This window comes from Pygocentrus nattereri, chromosome 15 (genome assembly GCF_015220715.1).
Source record: "Pygocentrus nattereri isolate fPygNat1 chromosome 15, fPygNat1.pri, whole genome shotgun sequence".
Taxonomy (NCBI): domain Eukaryota; kingdom Metazoa; phylum Chordata; class Actinopteri; order Characiformes; family Serrasalmidae; genus Pygocentrus; species Pygocentrus nattereri.
Window position 1 is genome coordinate 19802625 of NC_051225.1, and position 26326 is coordinate 19828950.

Genomic DNA, 26326 nt, shown 5'->3' on the forward strand with positions numbered 1-26326 from the left:
AACTATTTAGGAACCAATTAATATCTATATGCTTCTTTAAAGAGCTATACATTGAAAGGTTGCTTAGGGAAGAACCCTTTTGGCCTTATTATTTTTAATGATATTGGATGTATGTGGGATCAGGGAAGCAGCCTGTTTACCGTATTACCCATGGGATTTAGTGAAGGCTACCCTATTTATGGCCACCATTTAATCTTTACACAGTGTCTTAAGATTGATAAATGAGTAAATTTTAGCATCTCTTTTGCTGAGTGGCGCTCAATATTACAAAGCATGTGTTTTATTATGACTCTAAACGGTAATGTTCGGCTGTTGGATTTTAATTGCTTGTTGCAGATTTGGCCATGGATTGGCCACTCCAGCAAGAACATGCCATTTGTTTGACTAGAGATTAAATTGGAGCAGTTTTCCTTGGTGTTTGTGCAGCTGCAGCTGTGCAATCAGAGCCGGCTGTCAGAAGGCATAAGCTTATAGCAGTCATTTATAGGGCTGCAGTAGTAAATCTATTAAATTGTATTATTGATTATTAAAAAATTGCTGGTAAAAATCTTTTTTATTGATCAGTAGACTTGACAGCATGTGTGCTTCCCATCTAACATTATAACAGTTAATAGTTTTTGTGGTCAGTTTTGTACAGAAATTTGTTTAAATGAAAAATAGTTGACAGTCATATATATGAAACAGGACAAATACTTTTTCACAGTGCTTTATGTTGGCCATTCTGCTGTCATAGTGCTCTTGGGACATGGAAGCTGATTATGAATCAGCCCCCAGGAGCATTTTTTTGCTGTTTATGATGTTTCTGATGTCACCTAATTGGTCAGAAATGAGGTACAAGTTAACTGGGCTGAGAATAGACTTCTGAGTAACCTCAGCACAGTCCGAGTCACACTTCACCTAGGTCAGGAGATTAGGCCATTTAGTTACAAGCCATCTTGAGTGCTTTAGTCTGCTCTCAGATCTTAGTAGAGTTGTGGAGTTTCATTCAAATTGGCCTATGAAGAGCATGGCTTCAGCACTCTTGTAACAGAACAGCTCCATAAGAGGACACACACTTTTGCAGAAAATGACTTTTGATGAACAATCAGGCCACCGGAACAGTATCATTACAGGAAGGGGATTATTATGGAAAATGTTCTCTGCTGGCTTTTGTTTGTCTGAGATCATGTATATCAAGCGATGTAAGATGGCTCCTCACAAATGTTTGAGTAATAGTCCCTGGAGAGCCATTGTACTTCAAAACATCAAGGTCTATTCTTCAGAGAGATGAAGAGTGGTGTGGGCAGTGCGGCACTGCATCTAATGCTTCTAATCTTTTATGCGGGTCTGTCTTTGTTGTCCCACTCTGCATGGCCAGTACAAAGGAAGAGGTGGGGAGAGGAGGGGATAAAGCCATCATTTGGTGGGTTTCTCATGGTGCCCTCATATTTTCAACATGTGTCAAAGCCTGGGATGTGTTATCAATATGTATTACTTTCTTTAGGCCCTTGGTGTGTTTTGGAGTGGTATGGAGTGGTGTGAAATGTACTGCTTGTAGAAAAAAGGTAATGACCTGTTTTTACTGTGGTGATGATGAAAACCAGGGGTCATATGTCTACAACAAAAACTGCCATTATTTTTTTACTATCCAAAATGAGCAGTGGACCTGTACATGTCTTCATTTTGATACGTTTTCTTATGCAATGTGAAAATTCTGAAGTTACTTGTAGACTGTTTTGCATGTCTGAGCATGAAATCTTACCTGAAAAGTATCAGAAAATGGGCGCTCCCTAGAGGCGCAACCGTCTAAGCATTGGCCATATCATCAGGAGATAGCAAGTTTGATCCCTGGTGATGCTATGTCCATCCGTGGCCGAGCATCCAAGAGAGCACAATTGGCCTCGTTTCCTCTGGGTGGATTCCTCCAAAATAACGTCCATTGACATTGCATAAGTGGCAGTTTCAAAAGATGTGGCGGCGCTTCACAGGTCTCGAAGGAAGCCTGGTGCATTTCTCATCAAACTCCTCAAATGGTTTTCATAAATCTGTCCAATGTCTAGTTCTGATTCTGATTGCTCGTCTCTAGTATTTTATCATGCAACTCTCACAAGAATATTGAAACATAGCCTTAATTCCTTCTCTAAACATATCATTTCTATTGCGACAGTGATTATTAGCTCTGTTTGTGAGGAGTTTACCTGGGAATATCTTTAATTCCATTTTTGTTTCCAAATATTTCAGTATTAATCAAACCAACCTACAATGTTGCAATGTTAAAAGGAAACAGGACAGAGAAAAAGAACAAAAAAAGAAATGAAAATGAAACCGAGATCTCTCCCATTTTCTTTTTTTGGTCAGACAGGTGACTCATGGCCTTGGTGACTCACTCATGCTGAAACCTTCTGATTTGTCATCAGACGGCAAATTGCCTCATGTTGGCTCTCTCCATTCTGGAGGGAGCATCCCAGTAAAAATCCTCTACAGGGGTTAACACTGTTAAACTTTCAAATCAGGGAAACGTTTGGAGAGCCTACATGGCACTTGGGATACGGAAGCATTCATAATTACAAGTTGGTATTGCTTGGGCTGCGAAGTACATGTTGCTGAGTTTCTGTGGCCCTTGAAATGGCAATGATACATCATACTGATGCCTCTTATGGCTGTAGGAGCTGTTTAGGTGACGCTTTGAAAGGGAAAAGGAGTGTGGGGTAGAAATGAGGGGATTAAAGGTGTTACTGTTCTGAGAAGTACATTTGAAATGCCCATTATGGTAATAGAACACAATATTTTTGTGGTAGCTTGGTTTTAAAAGGCAATCAGTCACATTTTGAAAGGCTCCTGAATTTTTCTCCCCATATTTCTCTTTCTCTTTTAAATCTAGAGAGTCCGCTTCATCTCTGAGGCTTTCCACCCCCCCTCTGAGTCATTGTTAACAGAAACCTTGGATCCCGGCTTCAGGCTCCACGAGACAGTTGCTAAGGTATGTTCATATTCTGTCTCAAAACTCCAGCGCCTCAGTAATTATTCATTTGATCGTTGAATTCTCTTTTTTTCATTGGTTTATTCAGCTCAAGAGCATAACCTATAAACGTAAAGAAGAATGAGGAGGCGTGTGTGGATGTGTTGCAGTTCATGTCAAGGCTGCACAGTATATCACTCATCAAACATTATTGCAGCAATACATTAATTAATATCATAGCATAGATAATCTGTAATACATAAATGAGCCTCATACCCATCACTAAATGTTTTTTCTGTGTTTGTGCTGTGACAAATCACAGGTGTTCTATGGGTGTTGAGATGAATCAAGGCATTCACATCATCCAGCAAACGTAAATAATTTTGCTCAAAAAAATGAAAGCCAGTTATTAAAGCTTCACAAATTTGTTTTTAGTATATTGGAAGTTGTATTTTATAGGAATGCACTGCTAAGCAAATTATGGGCTTCGTTTAGTTTATTTGGAAAATTTTTGGGTTCTTTTTTTTGTTGTTTCTTTGTTTTTGAAATAATCTAATATTAATCACAGAAAACTATTGCAGTGTAACTTTTCACAAATATTATTCACCCCTAGTGTATGTGTGTAGTGCAGTGTTATTTAGCCCACTGCTGCTCAACACTGAATCTTATCATTCTTGCCAGTTTGCTCAGGTATAAAATGTGCATCATGCATGGCTGTGACTTGTAAACCCTTCATTTTTATTTTAAAGCAAATAGCAGTTCATAGCCTGAACTCTTCCCCTCAAGACTAGAGTATAATTGTCTCAGAATACCATTCATCATCTGAATAGCTGATCATATTTCTGTATCAAATCTGTCAAACTGATATGTGGATGATCTTTGTGGTTTTAGAGTGGTTGAATAACACAGAGATGTAAGGAGGGGTTTGTGGTTCATGCCTTTGCCAGCTTACTTTCTTTTTCACTTTGTTATATTTTTCTAGAAGGTGTAGGAAATGTCTCACTTCAGAAAAGAGACTCTTTCCTTTTTTCCCTCTGTTTCCTCTTTCTCAGTGAATCATAGTGTGAATGCATTCTTTATTGGTATATGAATGAGTTCAAGATTGAGATTTAGGTTTAGAACCGAGCTGTGATGTTTTAAATGTGGCACGGAGTCTTTGCCACAGTAGGGCAGCGAACAAGTTTGTTTTAGTACCTTTTAAATATCAGTTTAAATAAAGAGACATGGAGCTTTCATTTACAAAGTTAGGACTGTTTCGTTAGCGCAGATTTTTTCTATTGTTGTGACAAAATCAAGACATTTTTGTCCTGAAAATGTACAGAAACAAACACAGCCACACACACACAAAATCCCTAGGGTACTTAGAAGGAAACTGACCAGTCAGCTGAATACAGGCTCAAGCCTCTTATCCTCACAGGGGTGAGCATGAGAGGCTTAAGAAAGCCTGGTTCTCCAAAAGTGAAGAGCTGAAATATCTGTAACCTTCTTTTTGCTCTTCAGAAGTGAGAGTGAGAGAAAATGGAAGCCTGATCTATCATCAGCACTCCTAAATGATATACAGCCCTATGTGTGTGTGTGTGTGTGTGTGTGTGTGCATACGTGTGTGTGTGTGTGCATGCGTACGTGTGTGTGTGTGTGTTTGTGTGTGTGTGTGTGTGTGTGTGTGTGTGTGTGTGTGTGTGTGTGACTGTGTGTGTGTGACTGTGTGTAAGTGTTTATTTTGATATCTTGGTCCCAACTGAAATATAAGACGTTGAAATTCTGTCCAGAGCTCATTATAACTGAAGACCCAATAAAACTTTACATTCCAAATAATAGTGTCTGTCATATTAGCTTGCAGTGAAAGTGACAGCTAACATTTAATCATCGACAAACAAAAAGAAAATTAAGCTCAATTGTCAGCTATTCAAAATTAAGTTCAATTTCCACTTCAGTCAGTGCCTAAAACAATTACCTAAAAGCACTTCATAATTTGGTTTATCTCATATTGAGAGTTTTGTTATAGGAGGGGCCTGTAACGAGGAGCGAGGAGGCGGACGCACACGCTGAGATAAGCGAGATTTATTAGGGGCAAATCCAGGGTCGTAGTCAGAACATTCCAGGGTCAGTGAGCCGACACGTACAGACTTAGGGTAAGACATCACCAGAATCAACACAAACGAAGACCAGGTACAAAGACACGATACAAAGGTACAAAGACTGGCAAACGGAAGGGGCAAACACAGGGCTTAAATACACGGAACAATGAGGGACAGGTGATAACAATCAGGGGCGGAGTTACAAAACCAAAACATGAGCACATGGACAGGACTGGGAGGAGCCAACCGTGACAGGGCCCATAAACCAGCCTTTTAACAATATACATATAGATTGTCACGACCTTTGTAAAAATCAACAGAAATAATCCCAAATTGCTTGTAATATAATATTTTTATATCAACTTATAGCATTACACATTATGCCCTCCCCTGTAAAGGTGCCATTTAGATACTTGCTTTTCTTTGGACAGCAGAGATATGTATATTAGGCCTGCTATTTAAAATAAGTATTAGTTTGCCAGAGTCCTACGAGGCTAACGTTTCTGACAGTACTGATGCTGCAGGCATCATCGGTATGTTTTCCTTGTTAATTGTACTTCACCCTCAACATACATGGGTAATAAATTCATGATATGGCAGCAGATGGAAATAACTTTTATTAAGAGATACATAAATTGAAAGTCCTTTTTAAAGCTTTAGTTGAGTAAACTACTCACTGTGGGCTACACAGTGGCAGTTGTAGCAACGCATGAGTAGCCATGCTTCAGGCTGGAACTACAAAAGGTTTGAAGGGTCAAATTACGACAATGCAATAACAGTGTGAAAAAAAAAACGAGCATGTGGTAATATGTTATTAACATGTTAACTTTGACGACACTGTTTATATTTGGAAATGAAAACTTTACGTGTCCAACATGCTGCTGCTAGAGTTATTACTCAGGCTAGAAACAGAGATCATACTATGCCTATCCTAAAATCCCTCCACAGGCTACATGTGTGCCTTTAGAACTTCTCTTTCTTCTTGCTAGCTAATATGTGCATGTATCTCACTCTGTCTACTCCTACTGTCTCCTATTATGTCTTCTTGTCAGCTTATGTTACTTGTGAACCTTCTCCTTTAAAAAAAAGTATTGTAATTAATAGTTAAACAACATGCAGTGGTCTGTTGTGATTACACCTCTCGTTTCCCCGCCATTAAATTTAGACTCATGGCACATGGATGTAGAATAACTAATCACTGATGTGACATCAAGTGCTGCATCCACTTTCTCTTTTTTCTCTCCCACTCTGTTGCCTACTGTAGTCTGTGTATCTATTTTTATATTGCCAGCAATTCAACATAAATTAACTTTTACAAAATGAGGAATTTGTATTTTCTGCAATTTGTAATCAAATCTTTTTGGCAACCGCTATAAATTTTGAAAGATATAATATAGACAGATCAGTCAAAAGATCATCACTTGCAGATGAAGAATATAATGTTGATTATCTCGTAACCACAGAACATGAGTGACAAATTATGGCCAGATGAATATGTCAGATCATCTCCAAAATGGTGAGGTCTAGGTGCTCCTAGTCAGCAGGAGGGATAAACCCCAAACTGACAACAAGGTGTTGGGAGCACAAAGCTCATTGATGCACAAGGGCAGCAAAGGCCATCCTGACTGGTCCAACCTGACAGAAAGGCAGGCTACTGTTGCACAAGTCACAGACATTTTAATGATGGCTACAGGAGGAATGTATCACAGCACACAATACATCACACCCTGCTGCAATCAGAGCACCCATGCTGGCCCCTGTCTACCATCGAAGGTGTCTACAATGAGGATGTGAGTACTGATACAGAACCTTGGAGCAATGGAAGAAAGTTGTGTGGTTCGATGACTGATTTTCTTTTACAACATGTGAATGGCTGGGTATGTGTGTGCCGTTTGCTGGGGAAGTAATGGCACCAGGATGCACTGTGGGAAGAGGACCAGCTGGTGGAGGCTTTGTGATGATCTGAGCAGGGTTCTACTTTGAAACTCTGGGTCCAAGTATTTATGTCAACATCAATTTGACATGTGCCACAAGGTACATCCCTTGATGACAAAGGTATTCCCCGATGGCAGGGGCCTCTTTCAGCATGATAATGCAACCTTCCACACTTCACACATTTTTTGTGAATGATTTGGGGAACATGAAGAGTTCAAGGTGGTGCTTTGGACTACAAATTACCCAGATCTCCCTGACTGAATGGCCAAGAAGCAAGGCAGGTGACCAATCACAACACACAAACCCGCAATCAACCCCTCATTCCAAATACAGAATACTGCAATCAGTGTGTGCATGCCATAGTAAATTTCAAGATGTTTCTCCTACTGTGCTTGTAGTGCTTTCCCAGGGGACACCACACATCCATAGCTGATCAAACCAATAGCAGAATGGTTCATATATGTCAGATTTTCACCTGTGACTCAAATCACTTAATTAAATCACTGTCATTATTATATTTATTTTCTTTTTCAAAGGCCTTCCCCACCCCCTCCCTTGTCCTCAATGCCAAAAGGATTGAGTGTCACAATCTGGCCTGACTAAGTGGCCAGGACCCTCCTGTCTGCATTGTAGTTCATGTAGTTACTATATAAGCCTTAAGATGTAATAGATTTTAGGGGTTAAAGCAGTCTGTAGTCACGTGCTGTTGGGTCCAGATGGATATTTGAAGCTTTTGTGTGTGTGTGTGTGTGTGTGTGTGTGTGTGTGTGTCTGTGTGTGTGTGTGTGTGTGTGTGTGTCTGGGTACGTTCTTGTGTATATATGAGTGTTTAGTACTGGTGTAGTGGCCAGCAGGTTCCAGCAGCCAGTGCTCTGCTGAGTCACTTTATTAAAGTCCAACGCTCGTCCCTCTTGTCTTCTGCAGGCACTGATTGCTCAGCTAAAGGCTCGGCCCTGACAGCCCATTTTTCATACTCCCTGCGCTTTGTTTTCAGAAGGACAGCTTACATGTTTAGACAGAACAACAAGCCCTCAAAACTTTGACGAAATAAACCCAGGGCGTGGTGTGGGAGGGAGCTTTTCTAAACACTTTTCATCTCTCACCAGTGACGATCTAAGCAACCACAGAAACAAAAAACATGAATGCCCTTGAAGATCTTCGGAGCACTCAAGGGTATGCTTCACCATGTACTTCAGACAGCATAGAGACTAGCTGTGCCATATGCAACTCTAGCCAATGTCAATGTGAGAATGGATAGAAGGGTCCTTTCAGTGCTTGTCCTTGTACAGGTAGTTATTGAAGTCATTATACAGAAGTACATTCAGCTTCACCTACAAATTAGTCAATGGAAAGAATTTGAGAAGTTGATTCTGAGAAAAAAGAAAAAAGCTTTGGTTTGATTTGGAATTCAAGAAGCAAAATTGTAAATGTCAAAATATCACATTTCTCAGCACTAGGCAGAGAGACGGAGACACTTTTCTGAATAACAAGAAGAAAAGAGTGTCTGATTTCAGAAAAGAACCGACAAACACATGCATACATACACACACACATACATACATACATACACACTAGTGTCAGAGTTGTTTAGAAGAGGCTGGTCTGTGTTTTTATGGGACAGGTCCAGAGGTCCTGTGGGATCACACCAAATGGGATCTACAAATGCACTGTGAGAAAAGAGGAGAGGAAGAAAAATGAAACCCTCAAAGAATCACCAGCTACTTTCCACTCCAAAGTTACAGTACATGTTGATCTATGAGGAATCCAAATTGCAGATTGATAGATGTTTTGCTAAACAAATCTAACAAAATTTGACTTCAAGTCTTTTATTCACTTTAAAAAGAGAGTTCAGAAGACTTAAGATGACATTCCAGTATAATGAGCAGAGGTGGGCAATAAGAACAGAAATTAATATCAAGATAACAATATCAATGTGATATACCATAATAGTAAGAGTAGTATGGCCAGAGAGTCTAAAAGAGCATATGGTTGCATGCAAATGTTTAGGCACTCTGGTCAAGTTACATGCTATTCTAAAATAAAATAAATTAAACATCCTCTACAGAGAACACACTTCTGCACATTTTATTGCATAGTTACTATTTAAGAAAACATGAAATAAGGCCTGTGCAAAGGTTATGGCACATTTACTGTTTAATGTTTTTTTTGTTAATGCTAAATGTTAAATGTATGTTAAACTCAACAAGTAGTCTGAACAAGGTTTTTCAAACTTTTGCATGCAACTGTAAATGTCCTTGCTCTTTCTGGGGTAGGCCTAGGTAGCAAGTGGGACTTGGCCATAACTACACTGCTCAAAAAAATAAAGGGAACACTCAAATAACACATCCTAGATCTGAATCAATTAAATATTCTCATTGAATACTTTGTTCTGTACAACGTTGAATGTGCTGAAAATCACACAAAAATCATGAATGGAAATCAAATTTATTAACCAATGGAGGCCTGGATTTGGAGTCACACACAAAATTCAAGTGGAAAAACACACTACAGGCTGATCCAACTTTGATGTAATGTCCTTAAAACAAGTCAAAATGAGGCTCAGTATTGTGTGTGGCCTCCACGTGCCTGTATGACCTCCCTACAACACCTGGGCATGCTCCTGATGAGGTGGCAGATGGTCTCCTGAGGGATCTCCTCGCAGACCTGGACTAAAGCATCCTCCAACTCCTGGACAGTCTGTGGTGCAACGTGATGTTGGTGGATGGAGCGAGACATGATGTCCCAGATGTCCTCAATCGGATTCAGGTCTGGGGAACGGGCGGGCCAGTCCATAGCTTCAATGCCTTCATCTTGCAGGAACTGCTGACACACTCCAGCCACGAGGTCTAGATTTGTCCTGCATTAGGAGGAACCCAGGGCCAACCGCACCAGCATATGGTCTCACAAGGGGCCTGAGGATCTCATTACCTCAGTACCTAATGGCAGTCAGGCTACCTCTGGCGAGCACATGGAGGGCTGTGCGGTCCTCCAAAGAAATGCCACCCCACACCATTACTGACCCACTGCCAAACCGGTCATGCTGAAGGATGTTGCAGGCAGCAGATCGTTCTCCATGGCGTCTCCAGACTCTGTCATGTCTGTCACATGTGCTCAGTGTGAACCTGCTTTCATCTGTGAAGAGCACAGGGCGCCAGTGGCGAATTTGCCAATCCTGGTGTTCTCTGGCAAATGCCAAGCGTCCTGCACGGTGTTGGGCTGTGAGCACAACCCCCATCTGTGGACGTCGGGCCCTCATACCATCCTCATGGAGTCGGTTTCTAACCTTTTGTGCAGACTCATGCACATTTGTGGCCTGCTGGAGGTCATTTTGCAGGGCTCTGGCAGTGCTCCTCCTGTTCCTCCTTGCACAAAGGCGGAGGTAGCAGTCCTGCTGCTGGGTTGTTGCCCTCCTACGGCCTCCTCCACGTCTCCTGGTATACTGGCCTGTCTGCTGGTGGCGCCTCCAGCCTCTGGACACTATGCTGACAGACACAGCAAACCTTCTTGCCACAGATTGCATTGATGTGCCATCCTGGATGAGCTGCACTACCTGAGCCACTGTGGGTTGTAGAGTGCGTCTCATGCTACCACGAGTGTGAAAGCACCACCAACAATCAAAAGTGACCAAAACATCAGCCAGAAAGCAGAAAGGTACTGAGAAGTGGTCTGTGGTCTCCACCTGCAGAACCACTCCTTTATTGAATGTGTCTTGCTAATTGCCAATAATTTCCACCTGTTGTCTATTCCATTTGCACAACAGCTGTGAAACTGATTGTCAATCAGTGTTGCTTCCTAAGTGGACAGTTTGATTTCACAGAAGTTTGATTTACTGTGTTGTTTAAGTGTTCCCTTTATTTTTTTGAGCAGTGTACATTGGGTGAATAACAGGGTAAAAGATTAAAAAAGAAAGATACCACATTCCTTCTAAAGAGTTTAGAAATTGTACCTGATGAAATTGCCTGAAAATCTTTGCACTCAGGTGTGTTTTCCTAGGTGCTCATGCTTTCACCTACAGTGCAATATCTACAACATGTTAAAGTCCACATGGAGTAACAACACCATTTTTTACATCTCCAAACCTTAAGAATAATTCCAATATGTAAAATCAATACATGATCATTTTGGTAGCATCCACTGTGACTCTAGCTACTGAACATGATGTGATCTGGTTACACATGCAGCATTTTTTCTTGACATAAAAGATGATGTACACTGCTGTCTTGTTGATGCTAACAGCACCCAGGGACAATGCATCAGGAACAGCAGCAAATGCATGATTCATAGCTCTAACATGAATGTCATGCACCATAAACATAAACATATTTCCCCTGCGCACAATACCCGGCTTTGTGCATATACTGTATCCTCGAGTGTGCCTTGTGCAAATTTGCTCCATTTACCAACTGATACCAGTGTTCCTGGACATTATTCAGTAATAACACATCAACAGCAGCCATAATCCAATTCTTAGTCAGTGTGGATGAGAGCCATTATTAACATAGAGAAATGTCCTGTGCTCTGGAGGATTATTTTCGTGTAATTAATAATAGCTAATATTACGCACTAAGACTTCATTACCTTGATCTAGATTGCATATACATCTTACTATACATACAAGTGGCCCCAAGCCATTGTCTGAAATGGGGTGAGATAAAGATAAATTGATAGGAGATGAGAATGCGTTCTGTACTATCCCCCAGCTCCAGTGGCAACACAAATGAAATCCCAGAGCTGATGCTAGAGTTCTATAGGAGTCAGGATTAGCCATTTCTCCAGGTCTCTGATGACTTCAACTGCAGACCATTTTTGCTTTTCTTGAGGCTCCTGGTGCCAGGGGACTCTTCGCCCAGACTTTCCAGTTCCCGCACTCATTTTTCACCGGGCTTTTCGGGCCGCAGCTGGGGAGAGGTAGCACTCAGCCCAGTGAGACTGCTTCTTAGAGTACAAGGTGTGTTTGAGTTGGCTCCCTTCAAGACTGCTCTGCAGGTTGGCATCGATCATACAAACAACAAATACACCCATACACACTCGATCACCCCACCAGCTTGAGTCCCCACAGAGCATGCCAGAACTTCAGGGATGCATAACACTTTTACAGATATACCAAGGCTTTTTCATTTGAGAGTCAAATTCAAAGTCCTCTTTTGAAGTTGTGCTTTTGAGCACCATAGATGCTCTGCTGGACGTTTTTTGTTTGCATGCTTTTATCTTTATTTGGGGTTATTACATGTTACTTTCTGGTACTGTGGCTCATTCCTAGCGCTTGATGTTTCCATTTTGGAATGGCTGTAGCACAGCTGATGCCATAACACAGATGCTCATTTTTGTTTTGGCTGTAATCTGATGATTTAGGGCAGGAGAGGATGCTTTATCCCAAACCTCAAATTGTGTGACAGTTGGGATCATTTGATTAAAAAGTTCTGAGGCCATGAATTGCAAGCAAAAACATGTTGTGTCTCTGTATCATCTGTAGATTGGTGCTAGATTGAAAGAAGCTGGAAAGACACTTTATAAGTTGTAGTGGGTTGGACAGTTTGCAAACACAATTACCAATATAAAACATTTGTAACCAGTATTGATTTTAAGGAGCTAAAACTTCTAATGGCTGATTATGTTAGCTTATATACCACCCTTTACTTATTTGCAGTTAAACCATTAAAATGTTTTAAAAAGTTATATGTTTCTGAGGAGATTAAAGACGAGACATAAAAGAACTCACTTACATGAAGAATGAGAACATCAAAGGAAAATAAGTGGGAAAAAAACTAAAGTTTTCAAAACTTGAGTTCAAACTGCAAAAAAGATATAGAGAAAATGAGACTCCTAACAACCATGCTAGACCACCATGGTCATGTACTAGACCACCATGGTTGTACTACCACTTTGTTGTTACTCCTAGACACTTCCATTGCACAAAAAATAGCACTTACAGTTGACCAGGCAGATCTAGCAGAGCAGAAATTTCTTGAACTGGCTTGTGGCAAAGGTGGCATCCTTTGACACTGCCATGTTTAAAGGCACTGAGCTTTTCAGTGCAAAACCTCTGTAAAGAATGTGCTTGACTTCTATGGAGAATGTGATTGATATTACGCACCTGTCAGCAGTAGGTGGGGCTGAAACATTTGAACCCAAGTATGTGGGGTTCCATGTAGTATATATTTGGTTGGTCCCTTCTCAGTAAACTGGCAAAGAATTTCACTCTTTGATGTGATTAGTCTGATTCACTAGTCAACAGTCACTTATAGTCACTAGTGTCTCCAGCAGAGCATTGTGATGAAGCAGACATGCATATCAAGGAGCACAGCAGCTGTGGGGCATGCATATTGAGGAGAGCAGAAGTGAGAGCAGAGGATGGCACTGCCTCTGAGCTGATAGGTGAGATGGAGTCATCTCACAGAGAGATGCTTTTTAAATGAAGCTGCCAGCCCCTCAGTGCCTCGCTCATCTTGGGAACCAGCCGGCCAAGAAAGGCAGAATGGGTGTTGCGAGGAAGACGAGAGGAGCTGTCAGGACCTGGAGATAGGCTGCTGGTGGTGGTGGTGGTGGGGGATACCATGGCAGCCTGTGTAAAGTGTCAGGGAACAGCTGCAGGGCAGAGTGAAGGGCCTGTATTGTGTTCTGACAGGTAGAGTGACACTAGCTGGGAGGAGGTAAAAGGTAGCTGGATCATCTGGACGTTCTGCTAACACAGAGATGGAGGAACTGGTGACTGCCTGTGCAGGGTAGACATACCTAAGTTGCAACTCAATCGTGCTAGCACCAGCTCTCCTGTCATTGTGTTATTCTTAGTTCATTTAAGCTAAGTGCTTTTTGACCTCTTTGTCATGTCTTAGACTGAATAGATTCCCACTCTTGAGATAAGTGCCAGCAGTATGCAGGTGCCAGTAAACCTAAGCAGCAAAGCGGTGGTGTTAAGAACTGTAAAAATGTAAAAAATTACCATAAAATTAATCTCACCTTATTGTCCAAGAACATGTTGATCTCCTACTCTAACTCAGTAGAGATGATAAGTTCAACAACTCTTTAGTTACTTCAAGTGCTACTTGAATGTTATTCTGCAAAAAAAGGCATGTAAAAGTACCTCGAATGTAAGAAGTACATCTTTTTTTCATTTTTTAGCGTATTTATTATCTTGCAGAGGCAGATATTTACGCTTTCAGCAGGGATTATTTAAAAAAATCATTCTAGTGGCATAAGATTTTTTGTCTTGATAAAATTACTTAACACAAGTACAACCCCATTTCCCAAAAAATTGGTATGCTGTACAAAATGTAAATAAAAACAAAGTGCATCCATCCATCCATCCATCCATCCATCCATTCATTTTCTAAGCCGCTTCTCCCTCAAGGTCGCGGGGGGTGCTGAAGCCTATCCCAGCGGTCATAGGGCAGAAGGCAGGATACACCCTGGACAGGTCGCCAGTCCATTGCAGGGCAGACAGACACAGACAGTCACTCACACACTCACACCCAGGGTCAATTTAGCATGTCCAATTAGCCTAACTGTGGGAGGAAACTGGAGAACCTGGAGGAAACCCACGCAGACACACAAAGAGGACCCCGACACACATCTAGTGGTTGATTGACAACAGGTCAGTAACATGATTAGGAGTCTTTCAGAAGTAAAGATGAGGATGGGTTCACCAATCTGTGAAAGACTGCATGATCATATAGTGCAACTAGTGAATAACTTTTCTCAACATAAAATAGAACATAACTTTTGCTTTTCATCATCTATAGTACATAATAACATTAAATAATTCAGAGAAACTGGAGAAATCTCTGTATGCAAGGGACCAGGCCAAAAAACAGTATATGCTGGCTATGATCTTTGGCCTTCAGGCAGCACTGCATTAAAAACAGGCATGATTTTGTAGTAAAAATCATTGCAGAAACACTTCTCAAAACCACTGTCAATGAAAACAGTTTGTCACTGCATTCTCAAATGTTAATTAAAGCTCTTAAGTGCAAAGACAAAACATAAACCGGATCCAGAAATGCTGCCACCTTCTCTGGGCCCGAGCTCATTTAAAATGGACTGAGGGGACCACTCAGCTTGTTATTAGTGCACAGTTCAAAAGCCAGTAGTCATGATAGGAATAGGGGTACATTAGTGCATATGGCATGGGTGACATGCTTATTTACAATAATGTATTTATGGGTGATATTTAGGGCTGGCCTGAATATTTGAATACTTGAGGATTCTTTCATTAAGTTGGTAAGTTCATTAAGTTCTCTGTTTAAATTTGTGAAGTCTTTTTTGCTACAACAATTGTGGCCTGGACTAGAATAAATCTGATTATATGTGTGGTTTCAGTTCATTTGCAGTAACACTTGCATACATTTTGAAACAAACGTTTATTCTGTTTTTGTTTATGTTTTACATAATGTCCCAACTTGGGGGTTGTACGTATTCTGACATGAGGTAGATTGAACAGCTGGTGATCTGGACTGGAGCCCTTCTGTACTCTGGCAATTCATGTAAAGAACCATGGAAGTACTTCCTCTAGCAGAAAGTAGTATGAATATGAAACAGAATGTGAATGACATTGTTGAGAGTCTGTCGCTGCTGCTGCCTCAGGAATATCAGCTCGCCATTGTTGAAGTTAACCCTCATTTGGGTTTTTAATGTTTTAGCCTTTTAGCACTTAAAAGGTTCTTCTACTCATTGCAGTTGTAATAACATGACCTCATCACTGGGATGGAGAAGAATCGCCTGGAAAAGTTCTTTTCTCTAATATTAGGTCTGAAGTGATAAGATAGCACTAATTTCATAATAATTACTTGTGCAAATAGATAGCTTTTAACAAATCTGACCAAGTAAAAGCTTTTTGATATGGACTTTAATTAAAGGATACAATAGAAACAGCTGGTGGACAAAAATGTTGAAATTAGCAGTTCATACATTCCGATGCACACATTTTTTTCAACATTCCTTCACATAAATGCTAGTAAATCTCATTTTTTGAGGTTGACGTCAGTCTATATTTGCTTACCTCTGCCTGTCCATCCTTTCTGCCTCTCTCTCAGTCTTATAAAGTATTTCCTTAAAGGCAGCAGAACAGAACTTGGTGAGCTACTCAGGACGCCAGCTTGTTAATACCTTAAAGACTTACTCGGCTGCTGAGGATGTGTCAAAGCCGATGGAGAAGATGTAATCACACAAGACAAAGTGCCATCTTGATTCCTGAGCCTGAGGGAGGGTTAGCTGTGGTGATTCACTCTGGAGCTGTCCCGCCGTTGCTGTGTGAGGTGTGTGCAGCAGATGTGCCTATGCTCCAGTGGGACAGAAGGACTAAAACTAGAATGCATGGATAAAAAGATGTGATGTACAACTGGAGAGCCTCCTATTTAGACGTGAGCCAAACTGCTGATGAACACGTTTTATCTGTTTATTATATAGAATGTATGATAAGTGTTAAGGGTGTAAAACTACAATCAACTACATTGATTTTGGAATGCTAGATTTAATTCTAATCAATTATTTGGCCAAATTCTCTGGCTATATTCAAACAAAAAAAAATTTATATATAGTTTTTTATTGTTTGTTGTCCAGTGTATTAATTGTATTTTCAAATATATTTCTGAATTGTACCAAAATACTTAAAATGTGGTGAAATTTATGATGCTAGTATGCATATAAAGATAGCAAGTATCTGGACAGGGATAAATTGCACTAGAAATTTGGGAATATTTGATGATGATCAAATGTGAGTTTCCCGAATCCAGTACAAAGAGACCTAGCATTGTTTTGAGGCCTTAAATGAGCATTTCATCTGTTATGGGTTGTGTTATGGAGTATTCTGTGGTGCAGTAATGAGTCATTCAGCCTCATCAGTTTGACAGATTTTACTAATTTTTGCAGAATTCATGACTACGTTGTTTTCATTTTGTCATTGAAAAGTGTTCAGTGTAGCATGCACTATGAACCTGCGTCATTCAAACCATGAGCAAGATGACTCCTGTTGTTTTTCATTGTTTTACTAGTGGAAAATGGAAAAAAGGTGGTTAGTTTCCTTGTCACTTTTGCCCTTGCCTTGATCGCTAAGGGCTCAGACTTAGATTTCTGTAAATCTTATATGCAACGCCAGTTGTAAAATGCACTATGCACAATAAATTGAAATGAACTAGATATTTTCTCCGGTGTCTGGAGATCTTTATGTGCCAGTACCTTGCTTTATTGAGGTATCACGGAAAGCCATTATAGTTTATCTTCGAAAAAAAAATGTAATCGTAAACCTCCCCATACAGTCCTGTGGACTGTGATATTTATTATGATCAGACCGGAAGCTTAATTACCTGCTTCAGAGCCGATGAAAGTGGCAAACTGGAAATGTGAAAAAGGCCTGTTGAGTATTTGTCTTGCTAGCAGTAATGTTTGCTCTCCTGTTTCCTTCTGCATTCAGCAAAATTGAAAAAACAACACTTATTTCAAATGGCCAGTCCCCATAAACCCAATCAAAGCAGTTGTCAAGTTCATTCAACCTTCAGTGTATGTCATCAGTAGGGGGTTTTCCTTCTCTTCAAACTGGAGAATGCCTGAGAAACTAGTGTGACACGGCTGTAAAAGAGAAGTAGGCATGTTTACTACGTATGTACTGTTGGATAAATCTTCCATCTTGGAGTTTAAGCAATGCCGTTATCTCATTCTGGCTGCTTGTGAACTGAAATCTAGCTCTGATAATTCACTCGCAGATGTGTGCATTTAGAGAATGTGCCCTCTGAGCAGTTTGATTAAGTTTCTGTTCAAGGGCACACTGACCATACTGACTCACTTAATAACCATGACTTAGTTGACGGTCAAGTTCTTAGACCACTGGCCACCATTACCTCTTCCTCCACTGGCCTGTAGGTCATAGTTGGTACTGAAGTGACAAAGCTAAATTATGAACCTTTTATGCATGTGGAAAATTGTCAATTTGAAGTTAAACCTGCATTATTCTAAGTTTGTTGCCTCATTTCCATTGTGTGCACAAGTCATCATTGACTTTGTTTATTCACCTCCATTGTCAGCCAGCAGTTGTCTTCCAGACAGGCTTAGTTAAAGGCAGAGCCAGTCCATCTCACTCTCGTATTAACTTAGCTATTAATATGGGAAAGGAGTGCTCTTGCAGACTTCCTCTGCTAATTGTCATTTATCGGTTCCTTTGTCAGAGCTGCCCTGAAAAGACTGAAACACAAAAGGTTTGATTGTGAATTTCACACTTGACTGTGCTTTTGCATTTTCCTACTAACTCTTAAAGCAACACTCCACCTGCCAAATCGAGTGGATATATAAAACATGTCAGAATGCTTTCACCATATACTAAAAAAATTGAATGCAACAGTGCTCTGTTATGAGTTTTGCTAGCCGGTCTTTGTTCCTATTTGTTTGCTTGTTTGTTTGTTTATTCTTTAAACAAGAATAAATATCTCTAACCTTGAAAGAAAACCAAGTGTTCCATACAAGAAACACATAGACAAATATGTGCCTACATTTCAACCTTTTATCACTCTATTGGAATAGGGTTGCTGAAATTGCTTATATTTTTCATTGGATTGTCAGTCAGCCAATCCCTGACCCCCCCAAACCCCCACCATCAGTTTAGTCACTGCTAATTCACACATGCAGGCTGGAACCTCACTATTGCATAACGGAGGGGACGGTGGTGGTGAGGGCTGAGTGCTTCCTCCTCTCAGACTCATGACAATGCACATCTGTGTTGTAACTGTGATTTGAACTCATGATCTTCTGATGACTGAGCAGTTGCGCCACTCCGGAGTCACAAAGTTATTTAAAGTTTTATGGCCTAAACTTTAAATAGCCTGCAGCCTGCAGGTGTGAGTTAGCAGTGGGCAGATTCAAGGAAGCAGGAAGCAAATGGTTTGAGCAATTTCATTTCATAAGGAGGCAAGTAATTTCAAGACATTTCTTTTGGTCCCTTTATCATGAAATGGCCACACTGTAAAGGACAGCTGGTTTAATCATTTAAAAAAAATGAAATGCAGTTAACCCCTTAAAATCACAAGCTTATTACATGCTAAGGCTTATTATTCAGTAACGAAAGACTTCAGTGCAAATTGGCTGAGCTATTCTTAGGTTCTAGAAGTGTGTAATAAAACTTTGGGCCTGCTGGTAGGCTCTGGCTTTTTAAGGCTTAAAGGAGAATTCCACTAATTAAATTGATAAGATGTAGGCAAAGTCATTCAGAGTGGTTAAATGTGAAACAGTTCAGTGTAAAGAAACTTTCAGACTTTGTTTTCTTTGCAGTGTTAGTGATGGGAACCAGAGGATGCAAAAATAGTCCTTTTATTGTCTATCCAACACAACCAGTGAAACTACATGTGATTTCTGAGGTTTTAGATGTAATGTAGGTGTCGTAAAATAGTGACACTTTTACATATATGGCATTTGGCAAACACTCTTATCCAGAGTGAATTACATTTTGATCATTTTATACATGTAGGCGAAGTTGGTGTTGGGAGTCTTGGCCAAGGACACTTATTGATATACACTCACTGGCCACTTTATTAGGTACACCTTGCTAGTAAAATGTTGGACCCCCTTTTGCCTTCAGAACTGCATTAATTCTTCGTGGCATACTTTCAACAATGTGTCGGCAACATTCCTCAGAGATTTTGGTTGGTTATTTGAGTTGCTGTTGCCTTTCTATCATCTCGAACCAGTCTGCCCATTCTCATCTGACCTCTTACATCAACTAGGCATTTTCATCCGCACAACTTCCGCTCACTGCTTATTTTCTCTTTTTCTGACAATTTTCTGTAAACCATAAAGATAGTTGTGCGTGAAAATCACAGTAGATCAGCAGTTTCTGAAATAGACCAGCCCGTCTGGCACCAACAACCATGTCACTTAAATCCCCTTTCTTCCCAATTCTGATGCTCGGTCTGCACTTCAGCAAGTTGTCTTGATCACCTCTACATGCCTATGTGCATTGAGTTGCAGCCATGTGATTGGCTGATTAGCTATTTGTGTAAACAAGCAATTGAATAAAGTGGCCGGTGAGTGTAGTGTAGGGTGGTTACCCAGGCAGGGATGGAATCCAAATCTACAGTGTAGAAGGCAGAGGTGTTACCCACTACACTATACCAACCATACCGTCCTAAGAATGTGTGAGCCTGAATTGTGAATGCATTTAAAAATATGTTTTAGACAGGAAAATCTCAAAACTCTCATAAAACAATGTCTCAGACATCATGCAGCATATTTCTTGTAATAACTTTCTGTGAGGGAGCTTCTAGCGAAAAAAAAAAATGGAGCAGTCATTCAGCCTGCCCCATTTCCCACCTCCAGCCGACACACACCGCTAGCCAAACAGGGGGGAGTTTATCATGGCCTAATATATAACATGACGAGGTGTCATGGAGTAATTTTCCCTGACACTCTGGGGTTTAACTCAGTGTTTTGATGGCGGACTCTCCGACATGCTCCTTTATCACCTGGCTAGCCCAACTGGCGTCTCATTGTATGAGAGCTGACACAGGCCTGTCTGACACGCATTGTAATGGAGGAGTGTAATTTGTCCGCAGATCGGAGGCTGTCCGGGCATCCCTCGCTCGCTTTCGCTCGTTTGTCCCAAGCGTGGCGAAGCCTCCCAGCTCATCCATCACTGCTCCTGATTAAAAAGCCTTCTGCTCCGCTGTTGAAAAATTGAAAACTTAAAATCTCGACAAGATGACATGAGGGACCAACCCTGCCACTTTTTTTAGGACAATTTTTTCCCCCATGCCTTTGTGTGTCTGTCTTTGTCTTCCATCTCATTTGAGCATCCCTTGACAACAGGATTTTTCACCACCGCTTCAAATATCAATATTTCCAGTACCACCTCATGTATTGATCAAAGGTTAATAACTCAAAAGGATATGAGAGAAAATGGTTACCTTTTGCACTTCAGCAGCAGACATATGCTGCAATGAATTATTTATGGGTAATGCGTGTTCGGTCAATAGCAGTCTGTCTGTTTTCTCTCTATTTTCAAAATAAAAAGTACTGATTTATCAAAATGATTTTTTTCTGCAACACCTTCTCAAATGGAATGGCTTGGCTTGACCATGATGATAAATTGCAGTGTCCCCCCTCCATTTGATGCACTTTTTATTTATTGGAAAACTATTATAAAAGCCATACATGGACTTTGATAAGCTGATTATCCAACAATGATTTAAAGTTGCCTAGAGGTACCACAGCGTCTGGACCAGGATGGAAGCAGATGTCCCCATAAAAATCTCAGTTTGAGCCAGGTTTATATAGACTCTAGCCATGGATGAGTTCAATCCTTCGGTCCTTTCACCAGCCTTTCCAACAATAAACTGCATATAATTCAATTTTGTGCCTTCTTCAAAAAAAAAATCCATTCTAATGCGGGTGCATGACACCTAGTGAAACTGATGGAGTATACAAAGAATACAGGATGACATTTCATCATTAAGGAAAGGTAGCAGTACAAAAACTGCATAATAGTGTTAGCCGTACACGTTTGGCTTGAGGGCCTCAACAGTTGTCAGCATATTAAGCTTATTCCTGTTGACAACTGAGCTTTAGCCATGTTTACAACGGAATTGCAGGAAACCTCACTTGGCCTTCGTATTGTACATTTTTTCCGTAGTTTTTTCCACTCCTGTCTTATTTTCAGCTTTTCACTTGTTTTCGAGCGGCACCACATAGTTGTGCACCTTATATTTTGATGAGCTATAACGATCAGTATTTTTTTCCACTCCTCATCTCATGGTGTATGAATAATTTCTGAGCATGAAAACTCTTTGAAGAAGAAAAATGTCTTCTTTCTCCTCATGCGCAAAATCTCGTTTCCTTTTCTTTTTCTCTTTTTTCTTTTTGTTCGTCTTTTTGGCTCCAGACTCCGCAGTGTTTTTGAAGCTCCACAAAAGACAATTACGAGATAATTAGATGCATCTATAATTGTGAAATGGCACTTAAACAGAACTTGCTAGAAGACGTATGCAGAGCTGAAATGCAGCTATACGTTTTCAGTCCCGTAAAGCTCCATGGAGTAAGCAGCTTCTCCCAATCAAAACTTGGAAGTGTTTCCAGCTGCAAGGCATGCACGATCTCTGGGAATGCTTTAGTGATTAAAAATTAACACAGCACAACAACCCAGCTAATTTGTCGGTTTGGACCTTTGCGTGACTATTTTTAATAACATCCAAATATACTTTAATCTGTTGATTAGTGCAGTGTAACCCATGTGCATGTGGGCTTAGTGTGGAATTCCTGTGAAAGACAAATTGAGCTTTTCATTTTCATATTACAGCAATTTTGACAGCAAAATCCTCTATGCTTATTAAGGCCCACCCCAAAAATGTGTGGCCATGACAGTACCGATTTTAAGGGACAAAAAAAATCTGATAACGGATAATATCAGCCAGTATAACTTTATACTGTGTTTTAGATTTTAATTTTATACTCCAGTCATTTTGGTTAAACAATACTTTACTGAAATTATAACCATATACACTCACCAGCCACTTTTTTAGGTACACCTTCCTAGTAAAAGGTTGGACCCACTTTTGCCTTCAGAACTGCTTTAATTCTTTGTGGCATATGGCTTTCAACGAGGTGCTGGAAACATTTCTCAGAGATTTTGTTTGGTTATTTGAATTCCTGTTGCCTTTCTATCATCTCGAACCAGCCTGCCCATTCTCCTCTGACCTCTAACATCAACAAGGCATTTTTGCCACACAACTGCTGCTCACTGGATATTTTCTCTTTTTCGGACCATTCTCTGTAAACCCTAGAGATGGTTGTGCAACAACCATGCCATGTTCAAAGTCTCTTAAATCACCTTTCTTCCCCATTCTGATGCTCGGTTTGCACTTCAGCAAGTTCAAAAAGCGTGTCAAAACAAAAAGTGGAGCTAACAAAAGTTTTTTTTTTGTGTGTGTGTGTGTGTGTGTGTGTGTGTGTGTGTGTGTGTGTGTGTGTACACTGTTAGAAATAAATGTTCTGTGCAGGTACATGTTTCGTTCATCAAGGTACAAACAATGTACAGTGGGTTGCAAAAGTATTCATACCCCTTGAACTTTTCCATATTTTGTCACATTACAACCACAAACATAAATATATTTCACTGGAATTTAATGTGAAAGACCAACACAAAGTGGTATACAATTGTGAAGTGGAAAGAAAATTATACATGAATCAAAACATTTTTTACAAATAAAAAACTAATAAGTGCGACGTGCAAAAGTATTCAGCCCCCTTTTCCCTGAGTGCAACCAATTGCATTCAGAAGTTGCCTGATGACTGCTAATGACTCAAAAGGGTCCACCTGTGTGTAATCTAATCTCAGTACAAATACAGCTGCTCCGTGACGGCCTCAGATGTTGGTTAAGAGAATATTGGGGAGCAAACAGCATCATGAAGTCCAAAGAACACACCAGACAGGTTAGGAATATGGTTTTGGAGAAGTTTAAAGCAGGCTTAGGTTATAAAAAGATTTCCCAAGCTTTGAACATCTCACGGAGCACTGTTCAATCCATCATCCGGAAATGGAAAGAGTATGGCACCACAGTAAACCTGCCAAGACAAGGCCGTCCACCTAAACTTACAGGCCGAACAAGGAGATCACTGATCAGAGAGGCAGCCAAGAGGCCCATGGTGACTCTGGATGAAATGCAGAGAGCCACAGCTCAGGTGGGGGAAACTGTCCACAGGACAACAATTAGTCGTGCACTGCACAAATGTGGTCTTTATGGAAGAGTGGCAAGGAGAAAGCCATTGTTAAAAGAAAACCATAAGAAGTCCCGTTTGCAGTTTGCCAGAAGCCATGCTGAGGACACAGCAAACATGTGGAAGAAGGTGCTTTGGTCAGACGAGACCAAAATAGAACTTTTTGGCCACAATGCAAAACGCTATGCGTGGCGGAGAAATAACACTGCACATCACTCTGAAAACACCATCCCCACTGTCAAATATGGTGGTGGCAGCATCATGCTCTGGGGGTGCTTCTCTTCAGCAGGGACCGGGAAGTTGGTCAAAGTTGATGGGAAGATGGATGGAGCCAAATACAGGGCAATCTTGGAAGAAAACCTGTTGGAGTCAGCAAAAGATTTGAGACTGGGGCGGAGGTTCACCTTCCAGCAGGACAACGACCCTAAATATAAAGCCAGAGCTACAATGGAGTGGTTTAAAAAAAAGAATATTCATGTGTTAGAATGGCCCAGTCAGAGTCCAGACCTAAACCCAATTGAGAATTTGTGGCAAGATCTCAAAACTGCTGTTCACAAACGCTCTCCATCCAATCTGACTGAGCTTGAGCTGTTTTGCAAGGAGGAATGGGCAAGAATTTCAGTCACTAGATGTGCAAAGCTGGTGGAGACATACCCTAAAAGACTTGCAGCTGTAATTGCAGCAAAAGGTGGCTCCACAAAGTATTGACTCAGGGGAGCTGAATACTTTTGCACGTCGCACTTATTAGTTTTTTATTTGTAAAAAATGTTTTGATTCATGTATAATTTTCTTTCCACTTCACAATTGTATACCACTTTGTGTTGGTCTTTCACATTAAATTCCAGTGAAATATATTTATGTTTGTGGTTGTAATGTGACAAAATATGGAAAAGTTCAAGGGGTATGAATACTTTTGCAACCCACTGTAGATGTTCCCTCAAAGGTACAGCAGTAGTTTTAAGGTCCAATTGTAAACTTTAAATGTGTTTTTCCAGGTGTATGTATTTGTAACTTTTCATAACTAATTTAAAAAAAAAAGAACAGTAAAATAAAAGCCTGGAGATGAGAGATGAAAGGGTGTGTGGAGTCAGTACAGCTTAGAACATATCATTTCAGTGGATTATGGTACAGTCATGTTCCCTGACTAAAGGTACTGAGATGTACCCTTGAGGGAACCATCCCAGTGACAAGAGGGACACTGACAAAGACACAGTTTACTACCTTTATTTCTGAAAGTGTATGTATGTGTTATAGCATGTTACTGTCATGGTAAATGTTAGATTTGGGCATAAGTTGATGATGACTGATGATTTAACTCATTACTAGGTTTGGTTGGTGAATGATAGTTGATGATGACTGATGATTTAACTCATTACTAGGCTTGGTTGGTGAATGATAGTTGATGATGACTGATGATTTAACTGATTGCTAGGTTTGGTTGGTGAATGATAGTTGATGATGACTGATGATTTAACTCATTACTAGGCTTGGTTAGTGAATGATAGTTGATGATGACTGATGATTTAACTCATTACTAGGTTTGGTTGGTGAATGATAGTTGATGATGACTGATGATTTAACTCATTACTAGGTTTGATTGGTGAATGATAGTTGATGATGACTGATGATTTAACTGATTGCAAGGTTTGGTTGGTGAATGATAGTTGATGATGACTGATGATTTAACTCATTACTAGGCTTGGTTGGTGAATGATAGTTGATGATGACTGATGATTTAACTCATTACTAGGTTTGGTTGGTGAATGATAGTTGATGATGACTGATGATTTAACTGATTGCAAGGTTTGGTTGGTGAATGATAGTTGATGATGACTGATGATTTAACTCATTACTAGGTTTGGTTGGTGAATGATAGTTGATGATGACTGATGATTTAACTCATTACTAGGTTTGGTTGGTGAATGATAGTTGATGATGACTGATGATTTAACTGATTGCTAGGTTTGGTTGGTGAATGATAGTTGATGATGACTGATGATTTAAATGCTTGCTAGGTTTGGTTGGTGAATGATAGTTGATGATGACTGATGATTTAACTCATTACTAGGTTTGGTTGGTGAATGATAGTTGATGATGACTGATGATTTAACTGATTGCTAGGTTTGGTTGGTGAATGATAGTTGATGATGACTGATGATTTAACTCATTACTAGGTTTGGTTGGTGAATGATAGTTGATGATGACTGATGATTTAACTCATTACTAGGCTTGGTTGGTGAATGATAGTTGATGATGACTGATGATTTAACTGATTGCAAGGTTTGGTTGGTGAATGATAGTTGATGATGACTGATGATTTAACTCATTACTAGGTTTGGTTGGTGAATGATAGTTGATGATGACTGATGATTTAACTCATTACTAGGTTTGGTTGGTGAATGATAGTTGATGATGACTGATGATTTAACTCATTACTAGGTTTGGTTGGTGAATGATAGTTGATGATGACTGATGATTTAACTCATTACTAGGTTTGGTTGGTGAATGATAGTTGATGATGACTGATGATTTAACTGATTGCTAGGTTTGGTTGGTGAATGATAGTTGATGATGACTGATGATTTAAATGATTGCTAGGTTTGGTTGGTGAATGATAGTTGATGATGACTGATGATTTAACTCATTACTAGGTTTGGTTGGTGAATGATAGTTGATGATGACTGATGAT

General features: G+C 40.2%; 1 protein-coding gene across 1 annotated transcript in view; it reads left to right on the forward strand.

The window, feature by feature from the left end:
• The window catches only part of LOC108442514 (inactive N-acetylated-alpha-linked acidic dipeptidase-like protein 2), a 352526-nt gene that overhangs the window by 294879 nt on the left and 31321 nt on the right, over window positions 1-26326 (forward strand). The window contains exon 11 of the mRNA XM_017722591.2: window positions 2861-2959. Within this exon, the coding sequence (XP_017578080.2) occupies window positions 2861-2959 (99 nt within the window). The remainder of the gene's footprint in view (window positions 1-2860; window positions 2960-26326) is intronic.